The sequence below is a fragment of the Mya arenaria genome, chromosome 9, assembly GCF_026914265.1.
Source record: "Mya arenaria isolate MELC-2E11 chromosome 9, ASM2691426v1".
Classification (NCBI taxonomy): domain Eukaryota; kingdom Metazoa; phylum Mollusca; class Bivalvia; order Myida; family Myidae; genus Mya; species Mya arenaria.
This window is the reverse complement of record NC_069130.1, coordinates 32,258,444-32,285,470: the sequence shown is the minus strand read 5'-3', so window position 1 is coordinate 32,285,470 and position 27,027 is coordinate 32,258,444. Positions and strand designations below refer to the sequence as shown.

The window sequence follows — 27,027 nt, the reverse complement described above, 5'->3', positions numbered from 1 at the left end:
ATTGCAAGAGTTATTACCTTTGTATCTTTTCCTGTCCGGAGCATAACTAGAAAACTACTTTTTTGGAATTTCATTAAACATTATTCAATGGTATTTAGCACAACGAGAGGAAGTGCAGTGCACAATGACTATAGCTGTTTTTAAGCTAATTACATAATTATTGCCCTTTGCCGCTTTTTCTTGACCAGAGCATTACTTTAAAACTACTTATGGTATTGAAATAAAACTTGGTATATGGGTATGTGGCAATGACAAAAAATACAGTGCACAAGCACCCTAATTCTGTCTTGTTCATTAATGTACCCCACCCCTAATGAAATGTTCAACTTGAAAATATTCAATTTCAATGCTTTTGCCTATGTTGTCATGCAGAAAACTACAAACATTTTGAGAATTTTATAGATGCGGTTCAATGCACCATAATATGCTTGTTGGCCTTGACATTCCTTGTTTTTCAACATATAACAAGTGCATAAACTATTAAACGGCGCCCTTTGATGCTTTGCATCTATGGTCTTTCTTGTACTGTTATTTGAATGAAATGTCATCGAATTTACCCATTTATTATTTCAGATGTTTTTGTCATAAAAAGAATACTCGACGTTAATGAAATAGTTTGTGTTGTGCCTACAAATGAAATATTCCACTATCTAACACATGTAATATCTACTAAAACACAAATAAAGTATTTGCATTTGAATTGTAGGAAAAACATATCGCGCTATTTTCATGGCGTATCACGAAACGGAACAAAAGTTAATAATTTGCAATGAGTATTTTTCTGTTCGTCATCTTCTTTCGTGTTTACAGCATATACTAATAATGAATTTGATATTATTCTTCATCAAAACACATCGATGAACCCGGATGCCAAGAGCAAAAATAAGTATGGCATACCTAAAACAAGAAAAGTAACGATATTTTGCCGATGTGCGTATCAATGCGTACTTACACACTGTGGAATAAAACGTCGATTAATCGGTTAATCGATGTGCACTATCCCCACTTCCGGCGGACGTATGATGCGTACGGGCACTAGGTGATGCGCGCGGACGCTGCACGTTATCTCGTGCTCCATAAATATGGCGGTTGGTACGTCGATATGGACCTCGTTTCTAAGAAGAGGTACGTGACGTTTCTTTAGAACACCACACCCCTCGAGTATATATGGGTATTACTGTTACATATAAACGACTGTTAAATATAAAGGTTCTTATCTTAGGTACTTGTCGACCGAAAAACACTTGATTCAAGATACATGTGGATGTGTTTATTTATTTAAGAGTCATAATCACCCATTCTCGTACACCAGAGTGATGACCTATGCGGATCACGTATGGGTTAGAGTTATCAAACCTCTGATTAATGATAATGCAATCATCTCACGTTTAATGAATTACGTGTATGTTCAATGGTTATTGGCTACATCGGAATATTGCATGTTTTAGGTTGCATAAAATTAACTATTCGCTTCTACAATTTTATAATTCAATAAATGGGAAGAAAACTCTCAGAAATATTTGTGTTGTTTCATATAGGTAAACTATATCACATATCATGGTTTATATTTGACATCGCATGAACCCAAACTTCTTCATTTGTAACTCCTCGGCCATTTTTATCGAAAACAACCTCGGATGTATTTGGACGGTTTACACACCCAAAATGTGGTACGTTAAAGTCCGCTGCAAGTAGATGGCGTAGTAACTTTAATAAGCGGTTTAACTTTATGAATCAACTCTTGGGAATCTTAATTATGTTTGCAATAATACACTTCACTGGCAATCAATTTAAACTTAGATCAATAAATATAACTCTAAAACACTACATTTAATTAATAATATAATTTAAAAAAATACGAATTACTTCAACTGATGAACCGGCATACATCCGAGGTCGTTTTCGATACAAATGGCCGTGGAATTCCGAATGAAACTTCTTATATCCAAATTGTTAAAAATGCGATACATAAATACAGTCAACATATTCACAGTTAACGTTCCGTGACAAGTGATATAAGAGTTAACGTTCCTTGACAAGTGAAATACGAGTTAACGTTCGTTGACAAGTGATATACGAGTACATTTATAATTGTAAACCGCTGCTAACAAAATCAGAAAGATGTATTGTTACAGTAATAGTTTAAAGGCTCGGGTTTATGGAGTTGATGTATATTCGGCTTTCGAACACCTCAGACAATGACGACAACAACGACAAAATGAAAGATAACACAACATGTGTACACGGCTGTTGTACGGCAGTGTGAGAATTGTAATATATACGGATAAATAAGAATAGTAATGCATTACATGAGCATAATACCCATGTCAGGCAAATTAACACATATAAACGCAAATATGCACAGGCGTATTTACCCTTGGGTGCGAATTTACCCCAAGTCTGAAAGTGGGGTCAATTTGCTACACAGTGACAATGTTATGTAATATAGACGCACCGTTGGAGTTATTTCGATTTCGTTAGGGTTTTACAGTTGATATTTGGCAAATAAAACAAAAAGAAGGGAGGATTTGAGATAAATACAATACATTAATTTTATTCTATCAGAGTGTTTTTGAAGTTTCTCAGCAGATGTATCGACAAGGACCTGAACTGAACGGCTATTAAGTGTTCTGTAAGACACTGTACACAACTATGTATGTTTACTTTCAAAATGGAGTGCTTAACTTTGAAAATACTATCGCACTCATATGTTTTCTAACAGTCTTGCAATATTTTCGTTGGAATACCCCGATTTCATTATTATTTCCCGATTGACTGCAACATAAAATCGCTGTAAAGCGTGTATATTTCTGTCGTATGTATGTAATAGCTTAGGGAGGGTCCAGGATTTGACGTTTGAGAGGGCGTTACTTCGGGGCGCAAACCGTTGACATGCACCCCTCCCTCAGAACCGAATGCATATGGCACAAACTGTTTGCATGGGAGTTGGGCGTTAATCCCACAAGCAAACTGACAATTCTTATTCAGAAATGGTGCATTTTAACCGTATGATTTTACCTTTTTTCTCCCATATTCAAATAAAAGGTTCACTTGGCAGATTTAAGATGGGGGGGGGAGCGTGTCTCAAAAGACATATAAACGTTTTCAAAATTATCCAATCGGCAAAATAGTGGGCATATAAACGCCATATACATGTTATTTGTTAAACATTCTGGGTAATGGAAATTTGTCATCTGATTTCAATTATCAATAACACTACAAGCCTGGTCACTGTTTAGTAAGGGACCAATTCAAAGACTGTTAACATCTGGTCATACAACTAAACTATATTGTTCATGCAATATTCAAATTGTGTTAAAATGGGAAACATCAGAAGGGATAATCCACATTGAGACTTTCAGCTAATTCAACAGGAGATAGTGACTGTTCGCTACATGATATAGCATGTCTAGCTAGGGTTCATTCCAGCTCCTCGACATTCCAGTTAGACATAGGAAATTCACTACATGATACAGAATGTCGAGCTAGGGTTCATTCCAGCTCCTCGACATTCCAGTTAGACATAGGAAATTCACTACATGATATAGAATGTCTAGCTAGGGTTCCGTCCAACTCCTCGACATTCTAGCTAGCTAGAGGAAATTCCTTACATGATACATAATGTCGAGCTAGTACCGTCCAGCTCCTCGACATTCCAGTCAGACATAGGTAATTCCTTACATTATATAGAATGTCGAGTTAGGGTTCGTTCAGCTCTTCGACATTCTAGTTAGAAAAAGGAAATTCCTTACATGATATACAATGTCTAGCTAGGGTTCTGTCCAGCTCCTCGACATTCCAGTTAGACATAGGAAATTCCTTACATGATATAGAATGTTTAGCTGGGGTTCCGTCCAGCTCCTCGACATTCTAGTTAGACATAGGAAATTCACTACATGATATAGAATGTAAAGCTAGGGTTCATTCCAGCTCCTCGACATTCAAGTTAGACATAGGAAATTCACTACATGATATAAAATGTCTAGCTAGGGTTCCATCAAGCTTCTCGACATGCTAGCTAGACATAGGGAATTCACTACATGATATACAATGTCTAGCTAGGGTTCCATCCAGCTCCGCGACATTCTAGTTAGACATAGGAAATTCACTACATGATATAGGATGTCGAGCTAGGGCTCATTACAGCTCCTCGACATTCCAGCTTGACATAGGAAATTCACTACATGATATAGAATGTCGAGCTAGGGTTCCGTCTAGCTCTTCGACATTTCAGCTATACATAGGAAATTCACTACATGATATAGAATGTCGAGTGCTAGGGTTCATTACAGCTCCTCGACATTCAAGCTAGACATAGGAAATTCACTACATGATATAGAATGTCGAGCTAGGGTTCCGTCCAGGTCCTCAACATTCCAGTTAGACATAGGAAATTCCTTACATGATATACAATGTATAGCTAGGGTTCATTTCAGCTCCTCGACATTCCAGTTAGACATAGGAAATTCACTACATGATATCGAATGTTGATTGCCGGTTGCCAATCGCTGAGCAAACATTAGTGAAAACATTGTGCACAGCACCGTGTTGAACCTGAACACCACTTGCACCTATGCCGTCCAGCTTCTCGACATTCCAGTTAGACATAGGAAATTCCTTACATGATATACAATTTCTAGTTGGGGTTCCGTCCAGCTCCTCGACATTCCAGCTAGACATAGGAATTTCCTTACATGATATAGAATGTCGAGCTAGGGTTCTATCCAGCTCCTCGACATTCCTGCTAGACACCGTGTTGAACCTGAACATCACTTGCTACCATGCCTTCCAGCTTCTCGACATTCTAGCTAGACATAAGAAATTCCTTACATGATATAGAATGTCGAGCTTATCCCTTTTGTTTAGTGTGCACGTTGCAGTACTTACAAAAATCATCGTCCACTACATTTACGTTTCATTTTCAGCGTATCTTCGCTGGAAACCCTGGCCCTGAGGCAAAATTCCAGCGTGATAGTCCGTTTCACCGAACCATGGGGTTTCTCGAATGATTTCATCGGCATCACACCACAACACCCATTCCTAGACAACGTGCTTACGGCCCTTCCTGTCTCGAAGGGCTGGTATATTTTTCCATACGCCTCAACCATGTTCTCCACAGGTAGGCTTATTCATTCATATATACACATATATACTTTATATAAGCTGCTGCTGTACGTATTTGGATATGAATCGTGCTCGAGTCCGATTCCTGGAATCTCGGGCGAAGTCGGTGTTCAAGTATTGCATACAATCTCTGTACTGATATCCATCGAGGGGGACTAAATTGAAGTTGGGATTACAGTAGCTTCCATGAGTCGGAATGAGGATATACGTTGCCCATCCCGAGTGAAGGATATCTTACCGATTTATCGATCATTCACGACAGCCCATGGCAGATACATTGTCTCCAATCCCGTTTCCAGAGAAACGAAATATTTGATAGCTGGAACTCTATAGCCTTGCGCATGAAAATGCATGAACTAGTTCCAGTTTCCAACAAGGAAAGCATAAAAAAGTCACAGAAAAAGAATGATTTGAAATCATTTAAGTGGATAAAAATTGATAATTAAAAGTGACTAGTCATTTATCGAATTTCTGATAATAGAAAAGTATAGTTTAAGTTGAACAACACAAATCGCGGTTTGTCAGTGGGTACTCAAACAATTCCGTACAGGTCTACAGTAAACTATTTCATCATTTATATATTTAGTAAAAAGTTTAAACTTCATTGAATTTTGGCCTATTTCCATTTTATTCAGCGACGACTGAATTCAGACAAGTTCGCGTATAAAGTGTCCGACCTTAAACCCATATCCGGAAAACATATATACAGACATTCTTCCTAGGCTATGATAAACAAGAAAAACTGTGATACAAAGTATCACAGCGGGCCCACAAACAGATCTACCATGTAAATATTTTGAAGGTGATGGCTGATGTCCAGTCAAGGCTATGAAGGAATTCAAAGATACCTATTTTGGTAAAACACTAGTCTATGCACAACTACAGTTTATATTAAACACTTCTTCCAGGTTTCAGTACAATTATAAGTTTTACAGGAGACAAAGTGGCAGACAGACAACACTAAATCAATATGTCTCTTGCTTACTCGGGAAAAGACATACATAAGACAAACCAAAGTTACAGTTCTTGCACAAGCACAGCTGTCAGTGGGTTTAAAGTAAAGTTCTTTCTAGATACATGAACTAGTTCATTTGTATAAACCATTGAAAGCAAAAGAACAACAACTCAGATATTGATGTCACTGGTTTTTAATATTGCAACTTTGTTTGGGTATGATAAACCTGTTTTCACTATGCAAACAAGTCACTTTTGGGGCAAAAATAGTCATAAAGATCTTATCTCGACTACAAAGATTTGTAAATATTCAGCCACAATAAATTGAAAATAAATTACAGCTCAAAATTTTGTTAATAATATTTTAAGAATACTTTTTTTTGTTTTGTAATATAACTTTGGATTGGCATAAATTGGTTATAATAACCGAGACACGTTTTCTTGTAAACAAGTCTTGAAAAATCTGAACCAAAAAGTTTAGAAATCTTGAAAATGAAAAACATGCAACAATTGCATGTTGGAACAATAACTGAAAACTTCCATAATAAGAAAAATACCTTAAACTATTTACATGATAGGATAACAACACATGATAAATCTTACAAAATTCACCTTAATAAGCACTGAAAATAAGTTTCTAGAAATGTGCAGATTATACTTGACAGACAAATTTGCCTAACAATTGAATTTTTTGTCAGAATAAACAACAAAAATTAGTATGTTAAAGAAATTAGTTATAAATGTCTGACAGTCAGTCTGGCAGCAGCACTTTTTTAACAGACTGAATAAAAATTTCTCTGACGTCCGAAACAAACATGTACTTTTTTCAATACCCTAAAAGTAATATGTTAAATGTTTTCAGACTTTTGTTTTACAATTGCAACATATAAAAAAAAATATGATTTTGCTGACATAAAAAACTGGCTAGTGAAAATGCATGCACAGTGTACAACAATAGCAACATCACTTCATTTAGTTATATCTTTGAAAAAGTAGCCCACCAATGAAGAAGTCTGCATCCATTAAATGTTGTTTTTTAATGTAAAATACTGGAGACCTTGACCTAAGAAATAAAAAAATCTTTAAGCAAGCTTTTCACATGTTCAAAGGTCCATTACTAACATCAAATCAAGTTTTCTTTTAAATATTGAACCGTAACGGGCGTAATCTCAGAATACATCAAATGTGAGCATATTGTGTTGAAGATTTGAGTTGACGAACGAATTAATACATTATATTTTGCCTTTTCAAAAACAAAGTACCTTTCCCAGTGTTTAAATATCTTTGTAATTTACAAGTCTCCCGAGAGAGGCTGTACATAAGCATATCTATTTTGAATTATAATTGAAGAACTTTACTTCCAATGATATGCAATGTATATGTCTGATAACATTCAGTAATGCAAAAGTAGGACCAAAAGACTTCCCATGTCAATCTAAGGAAATACACAAACATTTACTCGTTATTCTGCAGCAGTACTTCAAACAGGGAAATACTCCATTGCTGTAGTAAAGTTTCAAACTGTATTTCCCTGTTACAATTCTAGATTTAAAAGAAAATTGGTTTGGTGTTAGTAATGGACCTTTAATGTGAATGTGTTTAAGAAATATGAACTTAATTACTAGAAATATACATCATTTTCAAATTATGGTGACTTTGACTTTTAACAAAAGAGAGATTAAAGTAATTCAGCAACTTCTTGACATGCTTTTACTATACACCAAGTTTGACGTTAACAAAAACATGCAACAAAACTTCATCAACTTAAATTGTTGCAATGTCTGTCTTTAAACAGTTAAACAACACATTTATTTTATAAACTAGATTTTGTTAAAAAATTGTTTCTTGTACGACTAGCGTATCAAAGGAAACAATCATGCTAGTTATATAATGACATTTCAAATGTTATCAAGATAGAATTAAACAGCAAAAAGTATGGCAAGTATAAAATCTGATACATGTGCAACTCTCAAAATAAAATTTATGACTAGATTATAGAACTGACATGTAGACAGACAATTCATGTACATCTTTAAAGAGATTTTGTTTTGATTTTTATTTTTATCTTTAATTTCAATGGTAAGCATGGTTGATTGCATTAATCAATACTTCACAATCTACATTACTCGGTACTTCCTGCATAACAAACAACAAACTTTGATAAAATCTAGTTATGAACAGTGCAATATAATGATTGATAAATTGAACAGATGTGTTCAAGAAGAAAGTAGACATGCTAGAAGAGAAAATACGTAAAATTCTTTAAAATAATATCTTTGACTAGTAACACAAAATAAACATAAGGACAAACAATTTATACATGCATATTTTAATAATGCTTTTTTCGCAAACGTTGACAAAACAAAGTTATCGCTAGTATAAAAGGTAAGGATATGTAACAATTTATAAATTGACAACTGTAACTAAAACCTATAAATTGACCTAGGGACACAAAACAAAATTCTGCTACATACTTTGAAAAGCTGGGGTAATTTTATTTTGATTTATGGAATTTTTGTATGGTCTTATCAAGCACTCAATGTTTAAAAGTCTACAAAAGTTATTCCTTGTTGACTACTGCCCAAATGAAATCAAAGTGGTGCCATATCAAAATAAAGATGATATCAGGTGTAAAATCAAAGTGCTGAAAGCACTGATGGACTAGGGCCTCATTCAGGGGAATGTTGACAACCATGTTCTAAGCATTGAAAAAATCGGCTCATATCACAAGGGGTCACTGTTTAATGGGCTAGCTTAAACTTTAGACTAAAACTGCTTGCAAGCTGCAAAGGAAATTTGAAAAATCTAGTTAAGTGTGTGTAGAGTGAGGGCGGGGGTCTAAAGCGTTAAATCAGATAAAGTCATAGTTCTTTTGAATTTCTCAAAGTCGTTAAATCAGCCTTTACAAATTAATTTACGTGGTTGGCACACATACTTCTTTAATTTGATCAATTCCTTTTAATCAAAGGACTGTTATTTATAATTTCAGAGAAGATTTTTAATGATGTAATTATATACTATATAGAAAATCTGTCGCCTCTTTTTCAGGGGAACTTTAAACCACAGAGCCATACTTTAAACAATCTTTGTAAAAGACATCTACATTGTACACCTATGTCATACTGCATACACAATGCTATTAGGAAGTAGTTTTTTTATTTAAAAAGTGAATAATTATTTCCTCCCTCTTAATTTGTGCTTGGTATTCAATTCATATAACATGTTACCATGATAACTTAGTGCTGTTGATAAATATTAGGCACTGCCTTCTGTCTAATGCTATTCATATAATTGCTGCAGACTTTTGTACATAGCAAAGCAAGTTGAGTAGACTAAGATGAGATGAATATCGTTTTTAAAGTATGAAATATTGAAATGTCTTTTAAATACTTTGACCATCAAATTTCATAACATGGTATCAGCAGTTCATCACACTGCTAGTGAGAATGGAATACCAAACATAATTTTATTCTTTATTTTATACCCATCATCAATCCACATGCAATACATATCACAAAATACTTTAACCCATATTCCGCTCCAGTGCAATACGGCCATATACCACTCTTGTGACGTCGGTACGCCGCTCTTCTAACTGCTGTTGTAGAACCGAGCGTTCACGACGTAAAGCATCCAGAGAGTCGTAAGAGGTCTCCTTCTTCGGAGTCAAAATCACAAGCTCCTCTTGTATTTCCTTGTTCTCCTCCACTAGAGACTCAATGGCCTCTTGAACTTTTCGCGAAGCCTTTGTCTTCGGTCGAGCGCCATTTTCTGATGTCGCCATTTTTTTAAGTCAAATACTGGACGTCTGGACGGGACGAAATTAAACTGAACAATGACTAGATCGGATTAACACCTAAGCGACTATGGGTGACTGCGCATAAAAGTAGTTCCCATAATTGTAACATGTCATATTTGATTCTGGTAGTTTTTTTGTAGATTTTGATTTTACTCGGCTTGTGCCTTGTGGTGTCCGAATCTGCAAAACTCTACTTGAGTCGAATACAACCTACTGGATCAAAACGCAGTATTTATAACCCTATTATGTACAAAACCTGTTACCCCGTGGACAGAGCATCTTTAACCCACAGGGCCATTGTAACTTTGAACAATCATTGTAAAAGACAACTACATACATGCACTAGATGCTTAAGGAAGTAGTTTGGAAAAAAATAGAATTATTTTCTCCGTCTTAATTTGTATGCATTAGATAACTTAATAAATGCAGCAGTTGGCCATTCTTATATTGTTCTCTGTCACTGTCCTGATAGCTCCCTATCTCAATAGATGCAAAAGGTTGTAGGTTCATGATTCTCTGGTCCAATATGTCATACAGAAAGAAGATGTTGAATGTAGAATCAAGAAGCTTTCTTTTAAGGCACTCCAAATTGAACAGTACTGTAACATTTGGAGTGCCAAGAATTTGTTGGATTCCTAGGCAACAGGTATCAGGTGTTGCAGTACATTTGGAAAATACTTTTCACCCGTCCTTGTAAATCTAAAAAAAAGCTTTCATTTCGCAAAAGAAGTTCATATAACTAAATTAAGGTTGCTAAATCAGAGTTTGAATAATTCTGAAAACTAGATGTGCCTTTAATTGCAGCAATTTGAACTCTAACTCATAATGTCAATTAAGCTGATTATGCAATACTGCAGTTCCTTGGTGTTGGGATTGCTTTATTTACTTGAATAAACAAACAGTTCTTGTGTTGGAAAGTACAATGTATTAACATGCATTTTTCTTGCGCTGACTCCATCCAAGCCTTAAATCTTAGATCAACATGTACTTGGGGCTATGTGTAATATCAATGAGAACTATAAATTATGTTCAATTTAGTGCCACTTATGATATTTCATTCCACATACAAAAACACTAACATGTTCAAACCAATATCCTATGTTATGATAAAACCATTGCCAAGTTGGTAATTTGAAAAGACAAGAAATTATATCTGGTCAGGGTTTGACTTAGTATTTCTAGACAGCTGGACTTGTTTTGCAGTTACTTTGAAAATCTTCAAAAGCTAAACTGAACAAGACTTGAGCAAAAAACTCACAATACCAAAAGGGGTTTTAAAGACTTATGAGATCATTCTCACATCACCTATACCATTAGTTCTTATCTACAAACTTAACTGAACATAATAATTGATGTTTTACATAAATATTGCAATGAATAAAACATATTGCAAAAAGTGCCAATAACATAGCAATCAAGTATGATCACTATAGGCCTAAACATGAGATTTCAACATTTTCCTGATAAACAATCAATAATTTTACTTAACAATTTTCTTATTTTTTACACAAGCTGAAAAAAATGGTCTCTTTTTGAATAGTTCACATATTTCATGGCTTTCATCATTCAAACTAACATTTCGCTTGTTATTTCAATATTCAATGATTGTGTAAACATTCATAAATGATGGTTAAAATTAACATTAATGCTAATCATTCCTACCAAAAGCACCTGACTGACCAATCAGTATCCAATTTTGGCAGGGCTTATTGGTGGTTCATTGAAATCAACCATGACCTCCCACAATCTGCACTGATCAACAGTAGTTAATGAATTGTTTCAATTGTTCTTATTTTCATAAACTTAGAAAACACAACTGCAGTGAATAAAATGTATTCCTCATCACTGAGAGAAAGTTTAGAAAAATGAACGAAGCCGAGTTACATCTAGTAGGATATCAAATCCTACAAATGTATTCATCATTTTTTATAACTGTATTTAGTAAATGTTAAATTTTTGTATGTCTAAAAAGTTTCATTTTTTGGTATATCAAAGAACATTTGTGTGTATAAATTTGATGATATTTTGTGATTCATTTAATTTCATTCCTGTTTCATTTAGTGTTTAATCCCAAGCTTTCTTGTTCACATTTAAGTGCAAGAAAAGTCACTGATCTGATTAAATTCATTATAATGTAAGGTCACATAAAAGATATATTGTGCTTTTTAAAAATAAATTTTTTTCATCTGTTTAAAATTATGTCAACTGAAGTGCATTGACATTTTATTATGAGTTTAAAGCTGCACTCTCATTTTGACAACTTTTTAAATTTTTGTCTTGGAACGACAATACCTAGTAATCTTTTTGAATGGAAAAACACGAAATAACTGCTATTAATAAATCATTTGTAAACTATGGGGATCATCAGTAGTAAGTTTCAATGCATTAGTTGTACACATCGATACCAAGTTTATGTCAATTTTCTTTAATTTTTTGCTTTTTCATCATTAACTTAGTACAGCCCCTTTAAACTGTACCTTATAATGTCTGTGATTTATCAAATATTTAATAGTAATGGTCTACAACCAAGATTTGTTTTAATTATTCAGGTTTCAAACTGCATTGTGTATGCGATTGGAAAGGTAATCTTGAAAGCTCACCTAGTATATTTTTTACAAATAACCTTCACCCTGCAAGGTACTCATATTTGGATGATACAAAAAGATTTGCACAGTCATTTATGTATATTTGCATTTATTGATAAAGGATACCTTTTTCAAATCTTTGAATTAGATTACAAAGTATAAGTTATATAAATAAATATTAATTCTTAACTTTATCTGAATACACAAGCTAATGCATCAGTCAATTGTAACCATGCCCCCCGACCCCGGTCCCAGTATAGCAGGGACTTTTACTTTCGGTCAAGCCAAACCCAGCTAAAGTCCCCGACCTGCGGAGATAATCTGATGGTAAAGTCCCTACCAAATGCCCCGCACCCAAGGGACATTAGGTTAAGCCCCATCCACACCGTATTTTCCGAGAAGACCTGGCACTGCGGGGCCACCTGAAAGGTAAAAACATGGCCCATTTCGCCGGCTATCCCCGGTATACCCCCGGATGTGAGAGCCGTGGTTACAATTGACTGGTGGATAATGATACATAGTGATCCAAGCTCATGCCAAGATGATTTCTGGTCTGACATCGCGAGGTTAGATATTCCTAAGCATAAAAAAGCCTTGACAGCATTTGAGAAAGACTGCTGTGAGATTAAATCTTCATTACTTTACTATTCCACAACATAAGGGATCTTTATTGAATATTTTGATTTTGTTCCCTAAACGCCACAAGTCAACTGATTAATTAATACAAATTCAATTATATCTCCACAATTTTCGGCACTGCATTGTGAAATAAAACTCAAAAGTTACACTTGTAAATTATTTAACCAAATACCTTTCCCTCAAATACTTCACAAATTTATATTGATCTATCAACAACAATGCATCACCATACTGTATCTCTGACTGATTTTTGATTTTCATTCTGGGCTAGAAAACAAAAAGTGAGCACAAAGCGTCTTCAGAAAAAGAACTTGTAAAATGTGCACCAGACAATTGTAACCACGCTCCCCCCCCCCCCGGATTTTCATCCAGCCAATCCCCGGTAAAATCCCTGCCCTGCGAGAACGAACTGGTGGTAAAATCCCGTGAATAACCCCACACCCCGGGGATCTAAGGTAAGAGCAATTTCCTGATATATTTTGAGGGAAGATAAAACCACCGCAATCACCCAGCATTGCGAGGACACTAGTTCTGGCTTCCATAACTGTTATGTTGATATTTATTTTTTTGATGTTTACAACACGTCCAAAAAGGTCATATATAATGAGTTCGCTGAAGTTCTTTAGCTACGAGGGCACCTGAAAGGTAAAAACACAGCCCTTTTCTCTGGTATATCCTCGAGGGGGCCGTGGTAACAATTGACTGGTGCATTATGTAAGAGAGGAAATCCAAATTGAGCATGCAAGATTGTTTTATCAATGCCATGGCGATGGTTTATCACAATGTCATGTTCTTACACTGAGAGTGGCTCCAAGATTTTTCTATGCACATAGGTACACAATCATCTTATTCACAGATGCTGTGCACATATCCATATATTTGGCTTCATTTAGAATGAAACTTCATAAATAAGTATGCGCATATTTGATATTTTTTATCTCCATTTTGCAAAATTGAAATCACATGAGTTTTTCAAACGAACTTGTATTGCTTGAAAATTAACGTGTCAAATTAAAAATGCTACCCTCGGTAAGATGAAAATAAATCCGTTTGATGGTGGTAAGCATTCAATGGCGGCTTTATTGATAAATTTCCTCAATAAAACACTATGAAATTCACATCATCAGCATCCGGAAGTAGTGATAACATACATGTCTGAATCATTCGGCCGCTCTGATCAGAGTAAATTTTGAGGTCAATAAGTAGACTGGTACCCTGATTTACTTTTCCTCAAAAATATAAAGTTATACAGGTACGCGGCATATGGTTTTTAGTAAACATTAATAGTATTTGAACAATAAATACCAAAAATCGTGTTGTATTTAAAAAATTGCTAAGTGCCATGCGATGATTAGTTAAAAAAAATTTGTATCGAAAAGAAAAAATCACGGAAACATGCAAATTATGTCCAAAAAAAAGATTAGGGACCGACTTCGGAATACCAACGATGTATACAAAGGATAACACTGCTTTTTTTAAACCAACTTTCCTGGTTGTTTTCTACTTAGACCGCACGCTTTATTCGCTTTTAATACGTATGAATTCACAAGTCATTTCGAATGCGCGACGGGCACCACGGTTAGCTGATACTAATTTCTTTCCGGATAAAAGCGAAAGAGGGTACCAGTATATCAATACAGAGCATTGAACGGAAAAACCTCGATGCGTACTTTTCCAATATGTTCATATTCTTATTGCATATAATCTGACCGTATGCAAGAACATTCATGTGGTTAACCCGATTAACTCACTCGCTACGTATGCATTTATTGTGCTTCATTAAAAGAACATACAGTTAGCTTGAATTGTTAGGAGAACTATTTTTATTGGATGTTGTGATTGTAATCAGTTCTGGTACTACTTTGATTATTCAAATTCGCTAACGGCAATCCAATCAAAATACAGTGTATGAATACATTACGTCAGTGAACCCTCAGATGCGGCTTGAAAATGACATCGCGGTTATGGCTATGAACTAGGCCACAAGTGCCCTAGTCCAAAAAAGTACACATGTTATAATCTCAAGATACTTGTTGGTAAAATATGACATATGGACAAAAAATACATGTTTTGTAAAAGATCATGATCTTTTACATTTTGAGCTCTATTACGTTTTTACAGTGTTTGCAAGATAACATAAGCTGAGACTTGCCGTATTTCTTGTTAGGTAAACATATTAATAACTGTAACAGTGTAACATAATGACTATACATGTGAGATCAAGAACATATCATATAAATATACTAGTGGCAATCATCATAAATATTATGTATGTTAAACATCTGAAAAAATAGAACTTCTAACTAAAATACTGTTGTAAAATAAAACACTAACCATGTGAAACGGATTCAAGTAGCTTTTGCATGAATGTATTGCCATAATCACAACCATTTCCAATATATACCAACGTCTCTACTAAACAATGATTAAAACACTTAAAAAGTTTTATTCAGGTCTGACAACTTTTTAGAGTTAATTTTGATCAAAAATTACTCTACACAGATGCTACAACATGTCCCTTGAAAAATTAATCACCTAGCAAATTAAACTAATTTTACAACTTTCTGCATTATTATTCATCTAAAGTGTGCAATATATAATGCAATAAAACCTCTTGCCAGAACAAAATCCTGTTATGCTATGCCTTTGAAAAAGACTTAATGTGACCAATGGCAAAATAATTTTAGCAATAAATCACCTATTTCTTATTGAATTATCATGATTCTGAATAAGGAAAATGGCATTTATACATTTTCTGACCAGTCAAGGGAAATCCAACAAAAACAATACATATTTGGTGAAGGTGAAATTGTCATTTGTACCTTAAAAAATATTCAAGTAAATTGATCAAAACTTAATCATATATGAATTTAGATCAAGCATTTTTGTAACAAAAATATATTTTTTTCTTTAACTTTCTCAATTTCTTTGTTTAAACTCTAGTCACTTTCACCCCTGACTAATGTTAGAGTAACTTTTCATGTTACATGTATTTATGTAAATTATGTGTGACATTCCTGAACTTATTGTCAGAAGTAACATTAGCATAAAATGAAATGGGTAACAATGAAACAAGGACCATAATAATATCATCCTCGTCAATACTCTGCAGTTTCTGGTCAATCACCTTTTCCAGTTCTTGTTTAAAAAGGACAGCTTTTTTTAATGGTCCATCATTGGTTTTGAACATGACCTCTGTTCGACAAGTGAGTATGTCCTGGTCATTGTTGCATAAAATGGACACACTCCTTCAATGAAGCCTTTAGCTCTACATCCTGAAGAAGACAAAAGTAACTATATTCGAATGGTGTTCTTAAATGCATGCTACAACAATATTTGGAGTTCTATAAAAAATATAACAGTTATTCTGTAGTATAGTTTTTAAAATATGTTGCAAAGTATAGTCTTTTTTAGGAAACAAGACTTTGCACTTTTTGAGAATGGTACAACAATTAAAAAGCTGTAAATTCAAATTATAATATTGAGATTTACTTATACACTCAACATGAAGAAGCACACACTTTAGGAATTAAAACTATACAAGTTTTTATTACACATTGCATAACTCATTTAAACATTCTAAAAAAACAACCAGTTATTATAATATACAAATGTGCAGAATAAAATACAGATATATATCAAGAGTAACACCCATGTAAACTGCCAATTTACAACTAAAATTAATGTACATTCAAAGCGTAATCATGTCTATGCTAAAATAACATTTACATGAATATTTATATGTGATAAGAAACGAAATGATGAGAAAGTTAAATAAATTCACAAACCTTCTTTGTCACAGCATGGGTAAACAGAACCCGGCAGAATTCAGGAATTGTAATTTTCACTTTCTCATTTTCATGAATAAAGTCTCCATCATTGGCAAATGTTGCACCATCTTCTGGATCAATGGTTATCTCATTGTATTTTGGTAAAAACTGTTAAAACATACAAATGCATATATAAACATAAAATAAAAGATTTTTTTATACAATTTGGGTTTTGTTTTAAGTCAAAACAGTTGCAACTGGTAATTCGTAATCTTAAGTAGATTGTATTGCTCATTAAATTGCTCTCATATGCACGAGTACTTGAAATAAGCTTAATAAGCTTCCAGCTTTCCTCACAAGAGCTTGTAAACTAATTTTATGGATAATTCGCTGGAGTCAATACCAGAACACATTTTTTTAAAAATTATGCGAAAGTTATCATGCAAGTTTTGGTGATTCATGAAATATCTGAAAGCAACAATGTCAGTTTTATTTGTAATATAGCCTATTGGAAACCCATAGAAGTGTATAAAACAAAACTGGAAGGAACAATTGTGTGAAATATAAATAAAAGCAAAATTGTTTAAGTCACATAGTATTTGTTTTACTGTGTTTCACGAGGGATATTTGTTAAATGGCATATTACATTCTGCCCAAGTACTTGTAAGCAATAAAATAACAAATAAGCACACCTGAAGAGTGGATTCTCTTGTTACAGTAATACAAAGTGTTGTGCTATTTCCATGAGATTTAGCATATACAGACGATATTTCTAGGAGGTCATCCCGACAAAAAGCTGTGGTAGCCTTCTCAACTAAGAGACATACTTTAGCTTTAGCAATAGCATCTTTCACACCTAAAATCCGTACTGGAAGTGTGCCCTCTTTACACATTTTCACTGGAGAAACCTGGAATATATGTAACTAGCTATGTAAACTGTTAACAACTTTGCTGAGAGCTTATTTGATTTTTTTTAACTTGTTTACTGCTCAATGCAAAATGATAGTGTATGTCTTTAAATGTGAATTTAGTATTTACTCTAGCCATATTGTGGTGATACAGAATAAATAACAGAAATCACCATCATTGTCAACATCTTAAACACAGTTTTTGCTATGCTTTTCATTTAAATATTGTATGCTTCTACTGTCTACTAAACGAATATGATCTTGCATTTGAATGATACCAATTCATTTTAAAGTGTTTGTACAATCTCTGTTGCATGAGAAATTGAAATTATACAATATGAAAATATTTCGCTAACATCTGATGATTTGTCATGAATGTAATTTTAAAAGTATGAACAGGAATTATAAGCAATTGCATATTGAAGTCTTTAAAAAAAATAAAAGCATGTAAAAAGAAGTCAAAATTACCATTTTTTTCAGCGATGTTCGTCTTTTCAAGATGGCGCCAGAAACGTTGCAAAAACAAACGTACGAAAGACGACTCTGTAAAAAAAATGTAGACTGTGTCTACATTATTAATGTCAAAAGTAACACCGTTTATTTAATGACGAGACAATCATTATGGTAAGAACGTCAACTCATGTATTGAAGGGAAAAATTGAATGTGTCTACATTTTCAGATCAAAAGTACTTGAATTTTTTAGGAAAAAGAGACGCATATTTTCAACCAAGTTCTTAAGTCTCCATAAACCTTTTACTTACCACGTATTAAATATAGCGGGCCGCTGTAGACGTCTACATTTGATTGTATTGATGTAAGTATATACGTACTTGCCAGTGATTCATAAGCCAGTGACATTTTTACTGCTTTAATGTTAATTTGAAATCGTTGATAACACACCAATCTATTTCACCCGGTATTCATATAATTTCATTATATAAAATAATTAAACGTTGGTATAGTAGTAGCCGCAGCAGTAGCAGTAGCAGCAGTAGCCGTAGCAGTAGAAGTAGTAGTCATAGTCGTAGTAGCCGTTGTAGTAGAAGTACATATTTGAGTAAGAAGAAGGAATCTCTCTTTAAAGTTAGTTTTACCACATCTCGAACACGTGTAGTTTTTTCTGCAGTAGTATAAGTGTATAACGCCCCATTTCACCATATGGAACTAAATGCGGTAACATGTTAAAGTTGAACATAAAGTGATATGGACTTGATAAGTGTGTCGTTATACCTGGTTATCAATCCATAATCGGCGCTACAGGTGGTGTGCCCTTAATCCCTAATGAAATAACTTCTGGTAAAATGCGCATTGTAACAGCCGAGTTTCAACATGCGACGTCCTCAGCAACAATACAAAATGTCATAGCGGACAGAAGGCACAACTGCGCAGTAAATTAACCTCTAAACAATAACACATGTCCCTAATGAGAACATTTATGATGGAGACAGGATGCTATAATGTATGGTCACATTTCTACCACTCTTTTCAGGTCCAATGTTTATGTGGGGGAGATACCTTAACTACCCACACCAGGAAGAGTTTCTCGCGGTGAAAAACGAGACTTACCGAGATTACATCGTGCTTCTCCACGTGGGCTTATGGCACTCGTTGGACGGAGTAGTGGTCTGGTACTTCTTCAATGATGTGCCGACACTTTTGTATATTGTGTGCGGTCTTGTAGTTATTAGCATATCGTTATACATATTGTATAGGTACCTCAAAGTAATAAGAAAAACTAATTCCCCTAAAAAAATAATATCCCCCTTATCAATTATGTTATATTCAAAAGAAAATATCGAAAGAAAGATGCAAATAGCGGGAAGAAATCAAAATTTTAGACTGAACGGGAGGTATCTTAAATGATATATGGTATTTGGTCGTTTTGGTATGACTCGTATTACAGGGAGAAAAATATATTTTTCATGAGTTTGGCAGGCAGGGTAAAGTGGAGGTCCTTATACACGCCAATTCTTCTAATATCACATTTCATGACTGCATTTTAAATATGCTCTTCGAAGGGAGATCGTAATAGTCGCCCTAAATGTTCGGAGAATAGCCCAGAACTTACTTAATTATGGGAGTTCACTACAACCTGTTGATTTTCCGAGTTTGTACCCTGTAAACAAGTACATATACATATTTATTTTTAATCTGTTTTATTTTTTTTATTTTTTTATTTACGAAATATACTTGCGCATAGTATTAAACTTTGCTATATAGCTTCAGGTGGTTGTAACAATATGTCTCATTATACGCAGCAACTCGATCTGTGATAGGAGTGAATATTTATCATACATATAACTATAGTATCAGAGTAAGAATATGTTATATTTACACGTGTACCATAAATATGATTAGTATTGTACCATAAATATAACACAGTTTGTATGGGGTGTGTGTGTGAATGGAGGGGGGGGGGGTGCATCTTTATACATCGCTTTATACATCGATTCGTGTAAGTTAAACATCGCTAAGGCAGTATACAATGTTCGGGTAAAATGTCACAATTCACTCATAAAAACAATCAGATAATTCTATCTAAATATAAGTTACGTACTATAACTGAAACTTGATCACTCACATCCTGTATACTGTCGCATGTGTTATTATGAACTGTTTTAAAGCGATTTCTTGCGTTCAAATTCTCTCCGCAAAGAACCACATACCTACAAAACAATGGTTTACAGGCCGACGTAAAGAACAATGCTGAATACAGGGTAGAGCAAAATGTTTTTTGTTGTTCTCCTTTTAATGACTTTCACATTTCAAAATATTTGATGTTATGACTTAAATGAAAATCTAATATTTTCCTACCTTTATTACAAAGACTTTCATTCAGAGGAGTGCATAACTGTGTTAGGTGACCATACGTTTCAGAAAATATGTTGTATTGTCTGCCAAAACTGACTCGAGTCCTGTTATTGATCAAACAAGTAGTAGCTTATCATAAAGAGAAGAGATTTCAAATGATTTATATGCCCAGTAAAATGTTGATAAACTTTAAGAATTTTAATTTCTTATCATGGTACTCAATGTTAATACACAAGAAATATTAGTACTTCATTTTGATCCGGGAGGTTGTATACGACTCGAGTGGATCTTTGAAGATTTGGATTTCATGAGGGGCAACCAAGAGTTGTTTAAAACCATTTTGGGTACATACAATGAGATAAACAACACATCTGAAGATATTTAGTGTCTTTGTTATACAAAAAAGAAACTATCAAAGACACTAAATATCTTCAGATGTGTTGTTTATCTCATTGTATGTATCCAAAATGGTTTTAAACAACATTTAAGTGACAAACAATGATTCAGATGCCTGTGTCCAAAAGTATATGAGCCAGATTCCCAATACTTTAAAGGAATGTTATGAACATAATAACTATTCTGATTGCTGCTTCGCAAGAAGGCCATTAACTTACTTTCGCTTTTCATCGGTGGAAAGCGATTTACAATGCTAACTAACCAAAAATAACCTGTATAAGCTTATAAAGTATACGGAATATTGTGTCACTCCTTTTTTAGTAAGTGTGCAAGTCATGAAACTTATGAGGAATGTTGACCATATGGAGAAATCAGTTTTGAAATGAATACAGTTCCATTAATATTTGTTAATGATTTTCTTGCCAATTCGTGTTTTAAGCAGTTCGTTAGAACTATAGTATGCGTTCATCAATGCAATTATGTTTTTCGTACTTTTACTTTAATAAATCAAGATCTAATTACTTATACTGTTGTCATGGCAACGTTTCTTGCGACAATTTATTTGTGGATTCTGCGGAAAGATTTTTAGATTAATGGTATTAAATCGTTCAAACTGTCTCATTGAGAACATGTACGATATGAATTATGACACTTGATGAAGTGCATGTATGTACTGTATGTACTGCTTTTGCCCCCAAGACAGTAAATGCTGCTATAACAGGAATTCATGCAAATAGAAACACCCAAATACTTTCGAACTCACACGATAACCTCGAAAATAATTACATATCAGAAATTTCAATTTCGAAAAAAGTGCACCACGCAAAAATGTTCGTTAAAAGTTGCAAATGATTGAAAATATGCGCGACAAATACATAGTCAAGACAACCATGATGTTGGACACCAAACTTAACAAATACAAGGCACGTTGTATGTTCAACTCCTTGTTTTGAGAGATACTTGTTACTTGTAAACAACCCAACATCCTTGAAATGTTCAACGTTAGTCAGCGAAGCTTAAAATATCATCGAAGCGTGAAGAAATAGTAAAATAAGTAGTTTGAATGTTTTCTGTTAAAGGAATATGTCTACTTTAGAGGATAAAACGGTGCGCTAAGAAAACTAATGGGAAATTTGAAAAAAATGACTTTGAACTTACTTATCAATAAGAAGAAAAACTTTTCCCCAATAGCCTTCGCCTGCTCCGCATTTACTCTGCTATCTGCTGCGACCCCAGTCTCAATATTCTCTGTGCTCCATCTGTTTCATAAAGAAGTGAATGATCTTGAAGAAATAGAAGTAATTTTCTAGTGTCATTGTCATCTCTCGCTGTTCTAGCAGGATTTGTGTCCTTATGCTGGTCACTTGTTGTGAACGTTGTTCCGGTGAACTGTTGCATAGCGTTATTCATTTCTGCATTAGCAGGCAACGACCTCAGCCATACAGCCATTTGCGTCTCGGACATTACACGGCCTCTTGTTACCCCTCCTGTGCTTTTCAGTGACCGCATTAGTACCTGTTATATGGCAAGGTCTGTCGGAATGCCAGCCCAAAAACCGTTCACTTCTGCGTAAGGTGTGGTTCCCCATCATAAACTGCTTGTGAACATCAGGGTGATCCTGCTCCAACTTAAACATATTTTATAGGTAGATGTAATCTGATTTTAAATAAAGGTTTTGTCCAGAAGCAGCAAAATAGCATTTTTTCTCACAGCGTTAAGATTTCCATTCAAGTCACCAACATGTTCAGCCCTAATAAATTGCTGGAGTATGGATATCATCTCCATTTACTGGAACTAAAGTAATGCAGTTCTGTTCAGGACAAGTGTCTGATTTTCTACTCTGAGTTCATCGACTACTATTTGCAAAGTTCCACTCTGCTACTGATCTTTTTTATACAGTTCTCATAAATGTAAGTCTCTTTCGTTGGTACATACAAATCTTGAAAATCTGCCTCTGCATCTGTTTTATTTTCTTCTTGATCTGCCTTCGAATCAATTCCATCTTCCAGGACAGGCATGTCAATATTCAAGGTTTTTGATAACAGCATAGCATGAAGAGCTGAATCAATAGATTTGCCAATCATCATATACGTTACTGCGTTTGGTGCATGCACTGTTTCGATAGCCTCTTGCAATAGTGAACCAGACATAATATGCGCAATGCACCCTAAAAACTCATCTCAGTATGAAAAGGACACAATCTGAGAACTATTTTCCTCAAGGGATCTGTGCTTGTGCAATATGAAACAATGTTAGTGGCCTTCTGGAATAGTGGGTGGTCAAAGATGATCACTGGAGTAACCCCATACTTCGATGACTGTGAACAGACGAAGTGCAAGGTTGAGTTAATACATGTCTCATCACTTGGGTTCAAATGCACGAATGCTATCCCTGTTTTTCCGGATACCCTTCTTTTGCTTTGTTGTAAACCTGACAACCTCTTGTGTTCAGAGACCAGATGATTTTTGGAAATTGGTCGAAATGTCCAAGCTCTACAATTTCTTCCAAGGGTATTTCTTTCTTGGATATTGGCATCTTTGCATCTGATATAGGGCTTGTACAAGCTATAATGCCCATTCGGTGGAATGTACCATGACCATCCAATGTACATGCATTGTGGTCAACATTGTCAGCAACAAATTGTAGGAATTTTCCTGGGGAAAAATCTGGAAGGTTAGTCATGCCTTCCTGGGGTTTCTTTGGTGGTGTTTCGCATGTATCTTAGTAACTTCGAGGAATTTTCCTTGAGGCCCGAACGTTTACATTGCATTTCTGCATCTGCAGCAGGGAGATCTAGAACCAACGATATTCTGTTAAGCACTTATCGACTATGAATCATTTCGTTCGATGCATTTTTGTTTTATAGTTTTTTTTAAACTTGATGGTTCTGACCGGATAAACATCTGCACTTCTTTTCTAAATATTAAGCTTTGCATGCTTGCAACAAAAATACATGTGTTCTGAAAATCAAATGTGACAATTGAACGAGTGACGTGATTGTTAACATAGCTACTGTTATTATTATTATTATTATTATTATTATTATTATTATTATTATTATTATTATTATTATTATTATCACATTTGGTGTCTTGGTTGAATAAAATCACGCCTACAATGGTACAGTCTGTGTGGACTATCTGCCCAGGAGCAACATGGATGTTCATGTCTCTATCTTTGCTGGTTCTGATGATGGTGTCCAACCTTTATCACGGAGTGTAACGGTTGGTTTGCTGTCATCAATGGATTGGTTACAGAATGGACATTCTTGCTGAAAAAAAGGTAGTATGGGATAATTAATAAACTGTAAAACAGGCTAATATAACAAAAAAATGACAAAGATAATATAATTATTAATGACTACAAAGTTATATATGAAAATATAAAGACCATGTATTTAAAATTAAATTCATTAACTGTAATATCCATTTCAGAAGTTTATGATCACATCAACAAAATCGTAAGGACATCATGAGAGTCATCGTCCTGTCAGTAAAATGCATACTAATAGTTCAGTATACGTTTGCAAGTTGATATTCATTACTTATGTTTAACTTCATATTAAGCTCATTCGCGAACTTTTACCAAATGACTATATTCAGTTGTTGGTTATACTTGTTGGTTGGAAGTTAAAAAAATATATTAGAAGTCATATACGTGTAGTAACATCTTAATAATCCTGGGTTAATATTATTAATTGTAAACAAATGAATGTGTCATTTGCAACTACAATAAAAACAAAATTTTGGTCCGTATCGGCTTCCGTAGATTAAAAAAATGAAAAAACCTTGTTACGAAGGTTAATATTAATTCCTTGATAACTGGCCAAACTGGGGTGGATTTAAAACTTGTACAATATTTATCAGTTCTATGTTTAATTCGAGCAGTTTACTTATGAAAAACAACAAATCAAATGAAATTTCGCTGGTTTCCGTGATCCGTAGAAAACACACGTTTTTAGCTCACCTGTCACATAGTGACAAGGTGAGCTTTTGTGATCACTATTTGTCCGGCGTCCGTCCGTCGTCCGTCCGTCCGTCCGTCGTCCGTCCGTCCGTAAACTTTTACTTTAAACGACATCTCCTCATAAACCGCTTAGCCAGTTTCATCCAAACTTCACAGGAATGTTCCTTGGGTGGTCCCCTTTGAAAATTGTTCAAAGAATTGAATTCCATGCAGAACTCAAAAATGGGGGTCACTTGTTTTATATAGACTTATATAGGGAAAACTTTAAAAATCTTCTTCTCAAAAACCACAAGGCCTAGAACCTTGAAAATTGGTATGTGTCATCATGTAGTGGTCCTCTACAAAATTTGTTCAAATTATTCTCCTGTGGTCAAAAATGGCCCCGCCCCAGGGGTCACTAGTTTTATGACATAGTGTTATATAGTAAATCTTTAAAAATCTTCTTCTCCGAAACTGTATGGCCCAGGGCTTAGATATTTGGTATACAGCATCATCTAGTGGACCTCTACCAGATTTGTTCAAATTATTGCCACAGGGTCAAAATTGACCCCGCCTCGGGGGTCCTTGTTTTTACGTAGTGTTATATAGTAAATCTTTAAAAATATTCTTCTCCAGAACCGTAAGGCCAGGCGCTTAGATATTTGGTATACAACATCATCTTGTGGACCTCTATCAAAGTTGTTCAAATTATTGCCACAGGGTCAAAATTGGCCCCGCCCTGAAAGTAATTTATTTTTATATAGTCTTATATAATAAAACTTTAAAAATCCTCTTCTCCAAAATATAAGACCTAGAGCTTTCATATTTGGTATATAGTGTTACCTAGTGGACCTACACCAAAGGTATTCAAATTATTGTCCCGGGGTCAAATTGGCCTTGCTCAGGGGTCATTTGTTTTTACATTGTCTTGTCACTTAAACATCTTTTCATCTGAAAGTAAAGGTCAGAATGACTCCATACTTGATATGTAGCATCCTTACATGGTCCTCTCTCAACTTTGTTCAAATGGTTTTGTTTGGCCCCTTTTAGGGGTCACCAGAGCAAAAAATAGAAAAACCTTTAAACAACTTGATCTTATTAAATGCTTGATGGATCTTCAAGTCTGAAGCATCCTAGCATGGGCCTCTGTCAGGTCTTTTCAAATAATTTTGTTTGGCCCCTTTTAAGGGCCACCAGAGCTAAAATTAGTAAAAAAACTTAACATTTTCTTCGCATGAACCCCTTGATAGATCTTCAGCAAATTTGGTTTGAAGTGTCCTTGCATGGACCTCTCTTAAATTTGTTCACATAATTTTGTTTGGCCCCTTTTAGCTAAAAATAGAGTAAAAAACGATTATTCTTGTGAACCTCTTGATGGATATTTACCAAATTTGGTCTGAAGCACCCTTGCATAGACTTCTCTCAAATGTATTAAAATAATTTTGTTTGGTCTCTTTTATTTTCATATTTCTTATAATATGCATGAATGTTCTCAAAATGTCAAGACTTAAATCATTGTTGTGTACGCTAAATTACTGAAATACGACGATAATTATCGAAATACACAAGACAGTTATCGAATTATGCCTTATATACAATTTTTTGTTTGATTTTTACTTCAATATATGTTGTAAATACTAGTGTTGGGAATCGGTTGCAATTTTACTATCGATGATCGGTTCCACTCAGGTAACCGATTATCGATAGTACAATCGGTTTTTAAAATACTAGATAGTACCTGAGTTGTAGTTTAATTCATGTAGAGTATTAAACTCTTAATCATTATATGCATATACCTTATGTCTATGATTGAAGTTATTAAGTGTTGTTGTATAAAAAATAGTTCATTTCCTTGCTCATTGTGGCTTTCATCAGCCATTTTGTTAAAGATAACATTTTAACACTTACTAAAAATTTTTTTTCGATAATCGATTATAACTAAATACTATCGATTGTCGACGATTTCAGACCCAACCAATCGATTTTCGATTATAATCGATCATCGGAACATCACTAGTAAATACTTTACCAACCTCAATTTTTCGGCTCCGATTTTTACATTTTCCGCTGCGTCCTATCTTATATATTAAGGGTT

The 27,027-nt window shown here is 34.5% G+C and overlaps 1 protein-coding gene across 1 annotated transcript; it reads left to right on the top strand.

The window, feature by feature from the left end:
• Positions 1-940: 940 nt before the first annotated feature.
• On the top strand, positions 941-24,431 carry LOC128245938 (uncharacterized). The gene is given in 4 exon segments (XM_052964157.1): positions 941-1,125; positions 4,926-5,119; positions 19,270-19,438; positions 24,422-24,431. Coding segments are annotated over 4 exon segments (558 nt in total).
• Positions 24,432-27,027: the final 2,596 nt, after the last annotated feature.